General features: G+C 37.9%; 1 protein-coding gene across 2 annotated transcripts in view; it reads right to left on the bottom strand.

Moving 5' to 3' along the window:
* Positions 1-7,104: 7,104 nt before the first annotated feature.
* The window catches only part of CPE (carboxypeptidase E), a 55,251-nt gene continuing 46,833 nt past the window's right edge, over positions 7,105-15,522 (bottom strand). For both annotated transcript variants that reach the window (XM_074905719.1, XM_074905720.1), the window contains exons 6-9: positions 13,167-13,306; positions 10,781-10,880; positions 8,327-8,445; positions 7,105-7,929 (exon numbers count right to left, since the gene is read on the bottom strand). In XM_074905719.1, the coding sequence (XP_074761820.1) occupies positions 7,831-7,929; positions 8,327-8,445; positions 10,781-10,880; positions 13,167-13,306 (458 nt within the window). In that variant the 3' untranslated portion in view covers positions 7,105-7,830. The remainder of the gene's footprint in view (positions 7,930-8,326; positions 8,446-10,780; positions 10,881-13,166; positions 13,307-15,522) is intronic.

The raw sequence follows: 15,522 nt of genomic DNA, 5'->3' as shown, positions 1-15,522 counted from the left end.
TTAAACAGTCTTTCAAAAGGACAACAGTCTTATTTTAAAAAAATTAATGTGATGAAAATTCTACCGTACAGCTACATGAACTATTGCAAAGGTGAATTAACCTCACTAAGAAAATACTGAACATTAGTTCTGCTTCTGAATTTCCCTAGTTTTCAGTTTGATCTTGTTCTGTCTTTCTTTGCTGGACTGTGAGTTCAATTATGTAGCTACATTAAAAAAAACTATGAAACTAGTAAAAATGCTTTTAAGTGTAAGCATTATACAATAAAATATCAAGTCTGAATTGATATTTTTATGAATGAAATATTCAAGTAGAAGCAGAATAGTATGTTCTTCGAAATTTTGTTATCCACCTTTCAATAACCCTGTTTTAAGATTATTTTTCAGCCTACAGTTTTCAAAGGCCCCTAAGGCATCTAGGAAGCTTTATCATAAGTGAATTGTTTCAGTACACAAATATTCACTGCAATCTTTTTACAGTCTTTTAAATTTGTATTTATGGTATTTTTATTTTGGAATTCATGTTTTCTATTTTTATCTTGGCTTTTAAATTTCTTAAATTTAAAATGAGGTTTTTGAGATCAATTAATTTTGAAACAGTCTGTAAACACATCACCATGTTTAATTGCTTTGCTGAAGCAAAATTCCACTGGGTAAAACTTTCATTCTTCTATGACACTTGTCAAGTGTATTATATGTAATTATTATTTTTTTCATTTGGACTTTGTTTTCCTGGCAACTATTTATCTGGGAATTCTTAACATAATTTTCCAGCAACTTATGTAAACCCACAGCCACTAGTACTGAATATTTTTCACGTTAATTTGAATTTATCTTGGCATCTTTTAATACCATTCAGTGCATTGGCATCAAATATTGAATGACCTAACTTAGAGTGTCCTCCAAATTTTGTTTCTTTTCAGTGGAAATCCCCTGCAAGCTATGTCTAACTTTTGAGACATTACAAAAATGATCAGAAGATTTTGCAGACGTTTAACATCTTGCATATTACCACATATGTTAACAGACATCCGATGTTAAGGCCTGTCAGACATGTGTGGAAATAGAGAGTTGAAGACAAAATCTGTATTTATTTGGAAAAGCATGTATCATGTCTTGGTACATAAAAGTTCAGAACCCATTTCATTTCATTTAGTCTTTCAGTTCCCTGAGCAAGGCACAAGAAAGCATTCCCTTCAGAAGTTTCTTTTGCAAAAGCCCTACTAAAACAGCAATAAATAGGATTTTTAGGTCAAAATGCAGTAGAAGATTCAGGTCTACAGGCTTCAGCACAGTGCATGAAGGGTATCTGGACCATCGGACATGATGCAGGGCAGCCTGCATGCCGAGTCAGCAGCCACCATTGTTGTTTTGACATAGTCACTGGACACATTAGAACTGTATGCTATACATTTTAAAATATTTCTGTAAGCAGTAACTGGACCCCAGGCTTCCCTGGCCTCTTTGGTAAGTGGCTGCCTGGTCCACCCCACTGAGAGGCACCTTCTTTGGCTTTTGGGGTCACCTAGCCCCATGACACAAGGGTCTGCCTGGGATTCACCTGTCTAACAGGCATATAATTTAGACGTGACTCATAAAACCAGGAGTCTGCATTCCCTTTATGGCAAACAGAATAGGTGCCTTTAAGGATTTCTGAGCCATTAAGCCTAAAATAGCCTAGAGAGGTGATGTACATTCTTGTCCTTACACACATTTATGTATGTATGCACACAGTGAATACAAAAGATAAACTTTGCAGCATCTAAGTCTTTTCTTTGCAGTAAGATCTTTCTGGAGTCTGAGGTTTTTTATACTAAACATCTGCAAAAACTGCCTCCCAAAAGTTTTTATTGCATCTGTTAAAACCTGGTAACACCAGGACTGGAATGAATGCCCCTCATTTACCACACAGCAATAATATATGTTATGCAGCACCTGCTCTCAAAGGTGCTTCTGTATTTTATCCAAAACATCTTTAAACTAAAAAGCATTCCAACCCCCATGGAAAACACAAGCAGATATGCTGATATATGTGTATACAAGAATAAATATCACTATCATGACAAACCTTCAAATAAATTACCTGAATCTGAAGTGGAAAGAAGGCAGTATCAGCTTTACTGGTATTCTTTCTCAGATTGAGCTTCTAAAACCATGTCTCAGAAACCACATCTCAGTCTATGTCTAACCTACGGGATCCAGAAGCACTTCCCAGCCTCCAAGCCTCAATGTATGCCTGCCATGCTTTGATGTGGAGTCAAATGCATAGGACAGATCCTTCCTCTTATACCACCAGGGAGGGGTAGCAGCTGTCTTCTGCCTCCATTGGAAGAAATCTAAGCACGCAGGCCAAAAGCAAGCTACTGGTGGGGTCCCCATTCTGGAGACCTGAAAATTCAGGACGCCAGGCCATGCCAGGAGACCTGCCTCACAGTGCAAGTGTAAACTTGGGATCTTTAGACTCAATAAAGCCCTGTAACCCACTCCTGATGGGTCTTGGCACAAGTGATCCTTGAACTGCTCAGGCTGGGCTAGTTTTTGACACACCCAGAGAGAGAACTGGAAGCAGCAAAGGAAAGCCACAAGTGGATATTTAGTGAGCTGAAGGGAGGGAAGTCAAACTGTAATTTTATACTGTTCTTGGCAGCCAAGTCCCCTCTTGAATCTTGTCCATAGTCTCCGAAATGTGTTTAATTTACCTTTTGTGCAAGAGGTGGTGGAATGTGGAGGAGGGATGTTGGTTCTGCACCCTTGGACACCAGCACATGCACCACAGTAGAGGAGCAGTACAGATGCTCCTCCGAGTCCATGAACTGGATTCTCACATAACTGGATGGTATTGCAACACTGTGAACCCCTCTATTGCTGCCATGCTGCTGTCTGTCAGGTGAGAAGTTCATCTAGCTATATATATTATGGCCCTGACAACAGCCTCAGTGGGTGAATGTAACAAAAATGGCACCCTAATCTACCCTCCTATCTTCCACTGAGTAGCAGTTCAGAGGCTTAGTAAGCTGTAAGTGACCACTGGTCCAGCTAATATCCATTATTTCTACTTTAGGTCTTGCAAGGACTCTTAACAAGTTCCACAACCATTTCTGCACTTTATGAAAGTGGACTTCTTGTTTATTATTTTGCATCTTTCTTCTGGAAAAGATGAAGAACAATTACTGCTAATGCAAAATAAGCAGTCTTGGCACCAGATAGTCTTGACCACTCAGATGCCAGGCTTGAGGGTCTGATAAAAACCTTAGCGAAACCAACAGGAATCTTTCCAGAGTAGCTTTACCTAAAGTCTAAAGGTACAGACACACTGCACTCCTAGAATCCCATAGGCACATAATCCTATTCAGTGCTTTACTAAAGAATGATTAGCAAAAAGCTCTACAAAATCTACTTATTTCACAATACTAAACTGCTTCCAGTGCATTCCCAGATGTAAAATTCCCCCTACATTCCCAATGCAGGAGCCAAACTCTTCGGCTTCTCTCTTTGACAATTTCCACTGTGCACAGAGGGACACGTGATAACAAAAATCTGTGGTGGCTTAACTGAATATGAAAGTAGAACAAAGATAAAATAACATGAAGTATTAACTACTAATTCAGGGAAAATCTAGCACTGTGATAAATGGTGCCTAATCATGAATGTGTTTAAGTCATGGCTAAAATATAATGCCTGGAGCATAGAGAGGCAAAATAAGGAGGGCTGAAGAAAGACCAGCACTGCAAGGCCATTTAACTCAATATACTCCCATTATCACAGTTAGCAAAAGTAAACAGCAGTTGTTTCTAAATATCTCATTTTTTATACTGCCTATTCGAATACTTGCTATACTGCTCAAAAACTTAGACCCTGGAGGCACAGGATTACATCAACTTCTCAGTTGACATTTTCTTCTCCCCCTAAAGTAGGCTTTAAAATTGAAAACTTGAAGCAAGCTCACTCAAAACCCTCACAAGCCAGGAGACAAACCAACCCACTCGTTTTTTTTATGCCATGACTTTCAGAAAATCTCCCGAGTATTTTTGTTTTCTGGGTTTAATTATAGGAGTCAGAAATACTGGAACAGAGGCTGTGTCAATGACCGACCTTATGAGTCAAATTAACAAGCAGTAAATTATTCACAACAGATGTAGCTCTACATAAACAGAAACGTACAGGGGGAATAAAATACCTGCAAGAAGACCATCAGAATGAGCTCTTTGCAAGGCTCAGGAAGGCAGAAAGCAAGCACTGCAGTGATGTTTCTGGATCCTGCATTTCCAGTGCTAACTACAACTAGGAAACAAGGCACTCCTCCAGTGGAGCAGGTTTACTGAGAAGCTCTAGACAGCTGCTCTAACTTGCAGGAAGGCAGTCAATAATCTGCTGCAACTCTACAGCCTCTGCTGAGTCAAATTAAGCTCAGATACGGGAGAGAATCAGGTTCATGGGAATCATGACTTGTAACTTTAAATTCAAGCTCCTCTAAACCTACCTGTCATTCTTCTCTGAATCCTCTCCTTTTCATTGGGTAGTTAAGTGTTCCTAACACACCTCTTAGATTCGCTAAAAAAAAAACTCAAGAGAAAGAAACTTGGTAGCAATTCTTCCTTACATACCATCTCAGTTTTATTTTACACATTAATGTATGTTATTATCAGCTCAGGAATAGCCAGGACTACATGTGAATTAACATATATTGACATGAACACCACAACCTAGGAAAAAGGAAACATAATTCAGATGCAGTGATTTTGTTTGACTTACCTTGCTATTATAATCCTGACCACTGTAGTTATAAGGAATGCATAGTACCACAGGTTTGCAAGCACGCTGTGGTTTCTAATCCTAAAGACTGATACGGAAAAAGCACCAGTTTGTAAATACTGTGGGAGAGACACACAAAAATGTATGCCCTGTCCCACCGACCCCGCATAGATGCAGAGTATCTCATTCTTATTCATGACTTGAACACCTGCATGGGGAAAGGGCTCAGAAAGATGTATACTACAAAAGGAAAATGTTCCGACACAAAGTTAAGGGGCTATGGATGGCTCTCAATGGGATATTGGCACTAATCCCAGTCTCGTTTCTCTGTTCAAACAGCAAATTAATTGGCACATGCACCTCACTGAGGATGTTTATGGCATACTTTGCAGACATGCACAGCCAGAGAGGTCAAGTTTTAAACCTGTAAATTACTCACACATTTTACATTTTAAATAAACCTGTAGATTTATTGTACAATAGTACAGCATGTGCCTTTTTAACCAAAAGCTCAGCATCACACAACACTTTAATCTTCCATTTAATCATACACAGTCCTACAACACAGCTCAGTTCAGCTAGGAAAGCTACATAATGAATTAATTTGTTGAGAGTCCTGGCTATGCTGTTCTTAAGGAGGTTTACCTACAGCAAGAACAGTGGCAGTGGTTCTGGTGTTGTAACATTTAATCACTTTAACCTGTTCTCAGCACAGTAATAGCAAGCAGTCATCTAGAGCAAAACGAAGAGCTCATTTAAGGGACATCACATTTAATTGCAAATGCATGAAACAATAGACCAGAGGATCTCACACACATAATACAAGTATGGATTAAAAATCTGTTACGAGATAATTTTGATGTAATGTCTGCAATAACTATGCCACACAATCCACCACACAGGAAGACTGGATGCATGACAGGCATCACACCATGTACTAATATCATTTGGATTTAAATTGTTAGGTTTGGAAGGGGCAGAGCAGTGTGTTCTATACAAATACACACTTGCCTTATTACAGAAACACTCCTGTAGCCATTTGCCCACATGCCAGCAGTCTCTTGTTATAATTAATTTTCATACTGTTTGCTTCTATGTCACCTGGTTCAGCTGAAAACAGTATCATTACTTCCAGACACAGAGTGTATTCTGTGCTATTGTCTTAGCAGTTCGAATTGTCATGAACACCTGATCTGGTGTGTAACCGGGCATCCTTTATGCATACTCTTGTGCACAGCTAGCCACAAGTTGCTACCGAGACATGTTCAGATATGATTCCTTGTTTGACACAGGGGTTCCTCATCACAATGGAGATTCGAAGTTCATCGTTGCATAATGACTTACAGCAAGTGAAGTTCCCCTGAAGTTTGGAACTAAATATCTACTACTCCAGTGAGCTACAGGTTACATAGCAAAGCCTTGATCAGAGAGAGAAAGCTCATGGCTTTTTATTGCTGTTCAGTTTATCAATGTGTCAAACCTTAAGCCTGTTACTTTAAAGGATCAAAAGCTATTTTTACTAAAGAATTTCAGATTCCCATAAAACAGTATTTTCGGTAGATTTCTAAATACCCAAAGGAGGTAAATTTGGATCCTACACTTGAACATGTGATTTTTCATTTACGGTCAGAGAATGGTAAGTCATGGTGGGTTGGTTCTGAATGGTACTGAACTCCTATAGCATCAGCTAAAATAATGTTAATCAAAACACAGACAGTGATAAGAAAGAAACAGAGGAAAGAAATCTATATCAAACACCTGATCTTGAATTAAAATAGACAATCTATATTGTGTAAGATTTCAAACAGATGAGATGCTTAGCTACTATCAAGTAAGCATACCAGCAGTGGTTTCAGAAGAATTTCACCAAACATGCACCCACTATGGTTCATGCGTATTCTCTGACTCTTTAAATGTCACTCAGGCAAAATACTAAAGCAAGTTAATTCAAGTATACTAAAAAAAACCACGAGAAGGAACTTTTTATATCAAAGTTGCTTTTTGTATCATCCTCAAGTATTTTGGGAAAATTTCACCACACTGAAAAAAAATTCACTTATCTTGCTTCTAGTTTTAGATAAGAGTAACCAGTAGAAGAAACAAAGTTGGAAACAAAACCATTCTTGGCTTGTGAGACTAAATGCATGTCCTCAGTAGACTTCCAGTTTATTGTTTAAACTGTGATGTTTTGGTAGCTTTCGGTGAACATATGAACTTCTGACATTATCTAAATACTACTGACACATGTAGATTGTTGGACAGGCAGTTTTAAGACAGACATCACCTAAACCGATTTTTTTTTTCTTGCTATAAAGCAAACACAAGCAGCATATTAACAAGATGCACAAGCTCTCCTTTGCCCATTCAGAATTTTTAATTTGCTTAATAAGTAATAAGAAATAATTAAAATCTGATCTTGAAATATCATTAACAGTTTAAGGAATAAAGCTCTGCTATTTCCTGAATTCACTCCATGGCATCTTTAATAAAAGAGCTTACACAGATTCCTTCTGCTTACTAAAATGAAGTCAGCTTATGCTTCTTACATATTTAAATAGCCCAAACACCAGAGACATACTAAATGTTATACTGAATTTTAATCCTTGTAAATATTATTACACCACACACTGTTATTATAAATCTTTTCATTAACATCCATTATAGAACTCAGTAAAGAGCTCTATCTACTACTATGCACTGTCAAGTATTTCTGGCAGTATTGGGAATTGACTACAGCATATTTCTGTTTTAAAATCAAGAGTTAACCTATATATTCTGAACTTGCAAATAATACACAACAGATTGTACTTCCGTATAGGCTGCAGAGACATTCACTCATTTTTTTCTGATTTGTATATAAGAGTAAATTTTCTATAACAATATGAAAGAAAATTAATAACTTATTTATCTAGCTAGGAGGCTAGCAGTTATTTGTAATCATATTAATCAAAAGATGACTGAAAAATTCAAAGTTAATTGTTGTGAAGTGCACAAAACCTAGAATATAGGGACTTTCCACAGTACATTATACTAAGTCAACATATAATAGATTAAACGCTCTAAAGTTAAAATTATCATTTAAAAATTTAGTGTTTCTGACATCATCTTCCACCATTCCATCAACTCTTCTTTCTCCTCTTCTTTTCTTTCAGATAATGACTCCAGTTCAAAATCAACCTGAGTAAGAGAAACAACCAAAAACATCAGTAAGACTTGTAGAGAGATGAAAACCTCAACATCTTGTGCTATTTAAAGATATTCTGTAATCTTCTATCTGATTGGCGATTCACACATAAACCAATAGAAAAAGTTTAAGTATCTCAATATTACCCTTTCCTGTGTCATTTCATTTTAAAAAAGACCATCAGGAGATGAAGTGAGTTTACAATGAGATTACTCTCAGAGGCTTGTGCAGCAAGTACTAGAAGAGTAGATTTCCAGACTGTCTTCTAAATTAGCATATTCTGAAATATTCTGAAAAATCACCTCCTGTTCACATATATATCATGAAGGAAAAAAAGAATTCTTTTTTATATATAATAGACAATAAACCAACACACATGTGAGTACGTACCACAACTGCAGGGCTAAAGGGCACAGCCACTTTTTTAGTTATTGCTAGATAGCCTGGTGCTGAGGCTGTAAGTTTGTAATTTCCAGGCACAAGCAATCTCCAGTAATCACCATCCTTGGCTGTAGAGAAGCAGAAAAAAATCCAAATAAATATCTATAAAACTAAATACACAGTTAAGGAGAAGAGACCATATATCTTGTCAGAGTCTTTCATATTCCTATCAGCTTTCCTTTTGTCTGTCTGAAAGGACTCTTCTGTAAGGGTTGTATATATATATATATATATATATATATAAAATCTATCATTACAGATTTTCCTCTCTTCCAGTAACCAAAATACAGATTTAAACTGTGAAGTTGTGCTGTAGCCTGCATGAAAGATTTTGTATGCTAAGGCTGAAGGCTCTCCAAGCACACTGAAGAGAAGGACAATATGGGACATTATTTTCCATTAGAAGCACTCCCCAACCAATGTATAGCTCCTGTTAAGTGTCCGAGTTTGTTTGCAATGCAATGTCAATTTTTAATGTCCCCTAGTATTCTGAAAATCCAAATGTAAATACATCTTACATCAAATTTAAATAAATGGGACCACCCTTCTCAATTTATCTTGCAGAGAAAGCTATAAATCATCTTTTCCTTGATGTGTTTTCACCCCTGAAGCATCATTATCTACATGTTTCAGTATCCAGGCAATGTCTAGGGCTTTTTTCTTCTGTTTAGCTAAACAAAGAAATGAAAGTTTCATCCACTCAGGCCAAACAAAGGCTCCTACTGCACTGAATGTTACCGCAGATCATCTTTTTCAGTCATAGAATAAAAACACATCATCCTCTTCTCTAGGAATGACCCTCTCCCATTTTCACAAAGACTCAGATCCTCCCTGCACCAGCAGTGGACAATTATCTAATTTGTCACAGATTAATACTCTGAATTTCTCTATCTCCAAAAAACACTGCAAAGCTGTTCTAAAGGTCAGTTAGCAGTGCCATTTAAGGACTTGGCCATGCTCTTACTGCCAGTTCCTTAAATGGTATTTCAGCACATCTGCAGCTACACAGTGCACAGAGGGAAATATTACTTAAATGTCTGCAATTCGCACAGTTAAAAAATGTCAGTAGTCAGTCCAGTTGTTCCAAGACTTTTCTCTTCATAAAACAGAAAGGAAAAAAATACTGCTGCTGAGCTATGATAATGATCTGTTCTAATTCCTGGCACCAGAACAAAGCTGAATTTTAACTCACAAAGGAGCAAGGAAAAAAAAGCCAAAGAATATTTATCCTTCTATTGAATGTGCTAAAATTCAAGTACTTGTTTTCCTCACTGTTTTGACAATACAGGACTTCCAGGCTTATAAACACACAATGATGTGAGAGGATTCATGATTAGATGCTTTTTTGTACCGTAGAAGCATAAGCTCTATGCATCACTCTCATAACTCAAAATACATCTTTGCACAGCTTATTCCCTTATTATCCCTGAAAATTTATTTTCAGCCTCTATACTTTTTGCCTTGTTATATACAGTGAAGGTTGGTGGCTAATGTCATCACAGACTGTTCTCCTGCTTGGCAGAAAGGCTGGCCTCTTTGCAGAGGATGTGAGAACAAACACAAATCAAAGCCAACTGAAGGGTCTACCAGTCCTGTTTCACAGTACTCTGCATTTCTGTAACATATCATTGAGAAAATGACCATAGCATAAGCTCATGCATAAAGCAATGACATTTTATTATTGTTCTTCTAATTAGCATCTTGTGCTAATAAAAAAAAATTGTCATTCAGAATAAGAAAGCACATGTCTACAGGGAAGACTGCAAATTGGGACTGTTGGAGCTACTTTTGAATTCATTCCTAGAATAAAGCACAACACCATCGAAGAGGTGACACACAATTTTCTATGCACATCAACACAATACTTTCCTCTTTTAGAATGACCCTTCTAAAAATAAGTCACATAATTGTAAATAGCAGAGAGTATTTACTTTGCAGGGGGTAGTTATGTAAACTGATAATCTGGCAAGAATTTACATACCAAAACGTGTGATCGCATTGTAAGTAATATAACACTTTTAGACTACCACTTAGCCTTCAAACTCAAAATGGCACTGCTGACAATGACTTTAAATCCTGGCAGAGCTGTGAAACACTACTTGTACCACAAATCAGAAGACAAACTAAGCATGAACAACCAAGAGCCACCAGAACCAATTCACGCCAGAGATCCATGAAGTCCCAACAACCAGTCTCCAGCTACTTTGAGAGCAAAATACAAGAGAAAGATTCATTAAATCCTGCAGAAAACAAGCTTCTTGAGGCACAACATGCTTTCTTGGATTCAAAATTTTGCTCCATTAAAGCTTCAGCTAATAAGATATGACATAGTTCCAGGTTGCCACGCAGATGGAGAAGCAGTATATTCCAGCACTTCTTGTTTTGCCAAGGTACAACACTCACCTGATGTAATGTCATGGCTTATCCCCTCCACAGAAATTGTAGCATTTGCTATTGGATTGCCCTGAAGATCTTTAACAAACCCCTTCACCCCTCGATGAATCTAAAACAAATAAATAAAGTCAGCAACATATGGGAACTCACTGGAAAATTCTTAAGATGACATTTTCACCAGTGAAGTATCTACTGACACATCTAAAGATGCATGTTTTGGATCCCACAGTCTACATACCGACAGCTATCAAGGATAAACGTAATAATGGAACAAACAGCGAAGAGAAAAAATAATTCAGCTGGTAGTTATACTAATTTCTCGGTGCAATGCATGCATTTCTCTGAAATACGCAGCAAAACATAATATATGTGAACACTGACTTGAAAGTCTTTGTTGTCGCTGAGGATTAATGAATGTGCGGATAAGCTCTGAAAGATAGCCTAAATAAAACCTTTTTTAAAAAAAAAAAACTTTAGTCAATGTAAGAATTTAGGGCTAATAGTGGACATAACTGCTTAAAAGAGAAACATTGACAAGGTTAAATGCAGGCACTTGGACTATGATGGGCAATCACTGTGTGAGATGTTTGACCTGGGACCACACAGAGTCACAACACTCCCCACATGGCCTGTGAGAGAAAGGTGATGGTGGGTCATGTCCCACCATCCTTCTTGCCTCTTAGGCAACACGCTCTAGACAATCGCACCAGAAATACCTAATCTGTCTGTTCCTGGCATATACGAAATTAAAGCACTGATTTGACTGCAATGTGTGGAGACCAGTCCTGCTGGTATTTCTTAAGCATGGTCTGAAAGCAGACTGAGCTCCTCAGAGGCAAGAGACTGAGGGGATGCATCTTACTGGGAGCCTGGAAATTAAGCAGGGAAGTACTGTGGAGTTCAGGATTCTCTCTGATTCTGTGGTATTTGAAAAGACTTGTGGATCACAAATTTTATTTTGAGATTTTTATATTCCCCTTTATGAACCTATACGGTGTATTCAGCTGCTATAATTTAGTTCACAAATTCCTCTAATTTACATTGTGGGAGAAGCCTGACACAGATCAGCTTAGTAAAGCAGAAAGTACGTATTTGCACCATCCTTAGCAATCACAGGGGAGCTGGAGCATGGAACTGAGCTTCTTATCCTGTAAGAGGATAAAAAACAATGCCAGATAGAACCATCTGAACTTCAAGGATAAAGCCAGCAGCTCCACAGGAGCAAAGGAAGTTGGCAAAATAATCTCTCACACATTAATAATTTTGAAAATAGAGTGACACCATACTTTTCCATGAGTCAGAGAAAATTAACCCATGTACAAAGGTGCTGAACAATCCGAGATGGATCCCATAATAAATGGGTAAAAAGCTGCAGGGCAGGTGCAGCTTTTTCCTCAGTCCACATACACCTTACTAATAGAATGGTATAACTCAAACATCTCAAATATTCAAGAATTTCTGGTTAACTGAAGCTTTTCTGCACAAACAGGTTCTTAAATAAATTGACCAGCTCCACTAAAAACTATGTTTCCGATTTCACAATCCCAGCTGTGCAGCCATTAATGATATCAGATATATTTGTGATCTTTAACAATATCCAGGTTTCAAATATTCAATACTCCCACACTGCTTGGAACTATCATTTCAGTGCAGCCTGTTACATTAAAAAAGAAAAAAAACCAACAAAAAACCTCCACCAAAACCCAACAACAACAAAAAACCCTGAAAAAGCACGTAGATCTGTTTCAGGAGTCTTAACTTCTAACAACCCTTTAGCACAAGATTATCTAAACCCATGACTACACTTTACACTTCTAACCAGATTTTGTATCATTTTTAATGGAATCGTCACACTGACAGCTTTATGCTGAATATCAGCAGTTCATGCTATTGGAGAGCAGCAGAGTATCTACAAAATCGGGATTAGCGATGTCCCCCGATGTTACACTGAGCTGCCAGGTGGCCAGTCCAATCCAGCTGCCGAGGCTCCCTCTACATCCAGAGTGAATCACCCCACATCCGTACGCACACTTTCATATCTGTAGAGGGCAATCCACCTCTGCGAGTATACACACACCAGTGCTGAGGGAATGAATTATACACTATGGTGATGTGTATTTGCTTTTCATTGAGGAAGCTGAAACAAATAATTTAAATTAAATATCTGCAACAGCTTAAGTAAGGTGAGATGAATTCCATACTGTAACATCTTCTTTCTTTTCCCCTATTCCACATATTTAGAAAGATCACATAGGATTTACCACCTTAGAGATATATAAGAATTATGGTGCACCAATTGGACTAATATGAAATCTTGAATGAGATGTTCACACAGCACAAAGTTTAGAAGATTTATGTACAATAACTAGAGTTTTGCCATCTTCTTTTTTGTTACCTGCTCAATGTAATTGATAAGGGAGTTCTTGTTGTCCTCCCAGTAGCCTTTCAGAGTTTCTTCAGGTGGGAATTTTTCACAGCTAAGCTCCACTGTGATTTCAAAGCAGTTGCTGCTGAGGTAATTGAAATCCTGCATTCCTGCAATGCCAGAAAAGAGAGTTAGAGATGCATTTTGAGTTGTTCCGAAGTAAATAAAGGGGGGCACATGAGATGCTGGGACTATTAAGAAAAGAATAGCAATAAATACAGTTGATGCAGATTAGTTCTGAATTCAGAAGCTTTAAATCAGAGAAACCAACATGACAATTAATTCCCCAAACCATTTTCCTCCTGAGGAAAGTTTAGAAAAGACTTGACACCTGGCCTGTATACTTCTACCTGACACTTCACCTGGCCTGTATACTCCTACCTCACAGATGTCCTTGGACAGCTAACATATAAATTACTATTTTTCTCTTCAGGAAGAGAAAATTATTTCTGATTATGGCTAAGCTATTTCCCTATGAAAGTAAAGGCTTATCACTTCGTAAGCCAAGAAGAATGACAACTAATTATGAAGCAAATGAAACCTGATAAAAGTGATCTGGAAAAAAAGGTTTACAAAGATGGGTCAAAAACATGGATTTTTTTCTGAAAATAGAGGGGTTTCAATTTAGTAACATTTTATATGAAAAGCATCTGTTTTCTATTCTTTGTCAAGCTTTTCTGCATAGATTCCAAATACTTTCCACCAAAAAAAAATTACAAAAGCAAACTTCCTATAAACTTTATTTACGTGGAAATTTTTCCATGGATAGGGGTATTTCCCACCCATTTCATGCCTCTTCAGAATTAATACTGGATAGTCTTCAACATAGAAGAGAAACATTATTATTAATGCAACTTTAATCATAGGACTTTAAAAATATATATATAGTAGCATCATCACTAGAAATAAAACTTCATGGGAAAGATGCACTCTCTTACATTTCTGAGCCCCTCCTCTTACTACATGGAAATATTGTCTATTTTCTTGAATCAGTCAACCGATAACCAAAGCAGTTTCCAGTTTTGTAACTGGATCAACCAGCTGAAGAGGGACTGTGGCTGTTCCCGGGAGGGTTATAAATATAAACACATTCTTTGTAGAAGCTGATGTAGAATAAGCTCTTGCCTTTCCAGCTAGCAGAGTCAGTGGATTCAAAAATGGAGGACTGAAAAGAAAAAGGTTACCAATCATTTTGAGCATCCCCATGAAGGTCGCTGAGGGATTTAAAAGTGCTTCAGACACAGCTAATTCATTCAGCCCTATGTTCCCCCATGCAAGCTACATACGAGACTTAACACAGTATCTTTACCGAAGCACCGGTGTTGTGCACCGGTCCAGAAATGTCCAGAGAGCTGATGTCACATCCAAAGAGAACACCAAAGGCAACAGATTGAGTAAGGTGGGATTTTGCCAATTTATTAGGCAAATAATAGTGCCAAAATATTAGGGTGAAGCTATTTTCTGCCAACCAGGCAACAAGACTTCGAACTACTGATAGGAGCAGGGACTTTTCAGATTCCTAAAAAAACATTTTTATTTCTAAGTCTTTTTTAGATGTCTGAAAAGTGAGGACACAGAAGGCAAAGGTGCTCCTGGGAGGGACAGCTTTGATGTCCCACCAGGCAGAATGCAAGACAGGCCATTCAGCAGTACACAGCGAGAGAGCAGTGGAGTCATGAGTAAAATCCTGACACCAGGCATCTGTTCAAGACACTAGATAATGTTGTTTTTCTTGATTTTTTGCCTTTCTTCCAGAAGAAAGAGCGAATAAATGAAGAGGAGAGCGGGGAGCCGAAGGGCATGATGTAATTTTACTGTGGTGCCAACAACTTTTGTCCACTACTGCTCCAATTCTCTGGAAGTTTCTCCCTCCTCCTCACCTCCCAAAGCAAGGTGATACACAGGGATACCCTAGTTTCTCAAGGACAGAATAAAGAAGCAACATATTTTCCAGTTTTCTGCATGATGTCCATATCCTATAGTTTGTTTTCCATCTCCTGGCTGAACTTATATGTGTTGCTTCTGTAAAAATTCAGTTTGCATCACTGAGCTACAGATAACGATCCGAATCTCTAGGATGGAGCATGGGGTGAAGATAACCTAGATCTAAGATGTGGCCTACTACATCTGTAATCTGGAAAGCATCAGGCTGACTACAAACAATTTGCACTCTTTACCTGCCTGTTCAGCATGGTGATTAGGTGCAATATCCAAGAAATCAACACATTTCAAAAGATTTATTCAACATTGTGGCAACTTTGCTGCCACTGGTCAAGCTCTCTAACTGCCCTATTCCTTCTTGTTATGCACATGGCATACATCACAT

Source organism: Athene noctua, chromosome 4 (assembly GCF_965140245.1).
Source record: "Athene noctua chromosome 4, bAthNoc1.hap1.1, whole genome shotgun sequence".
In the NCBI taxonomy this organism is placed as follows: domain Eukaryota; kingdom Metazoa; phylum Chordata; class Aves; order Strigiformes; family Strigidae; genus Athene; species Athene noctua.
The sequence above is the reverse complement of the archived record's forward strand: the minus strand, read 5'-3'. Positions and strand labels throughout refer to the sequence as shown.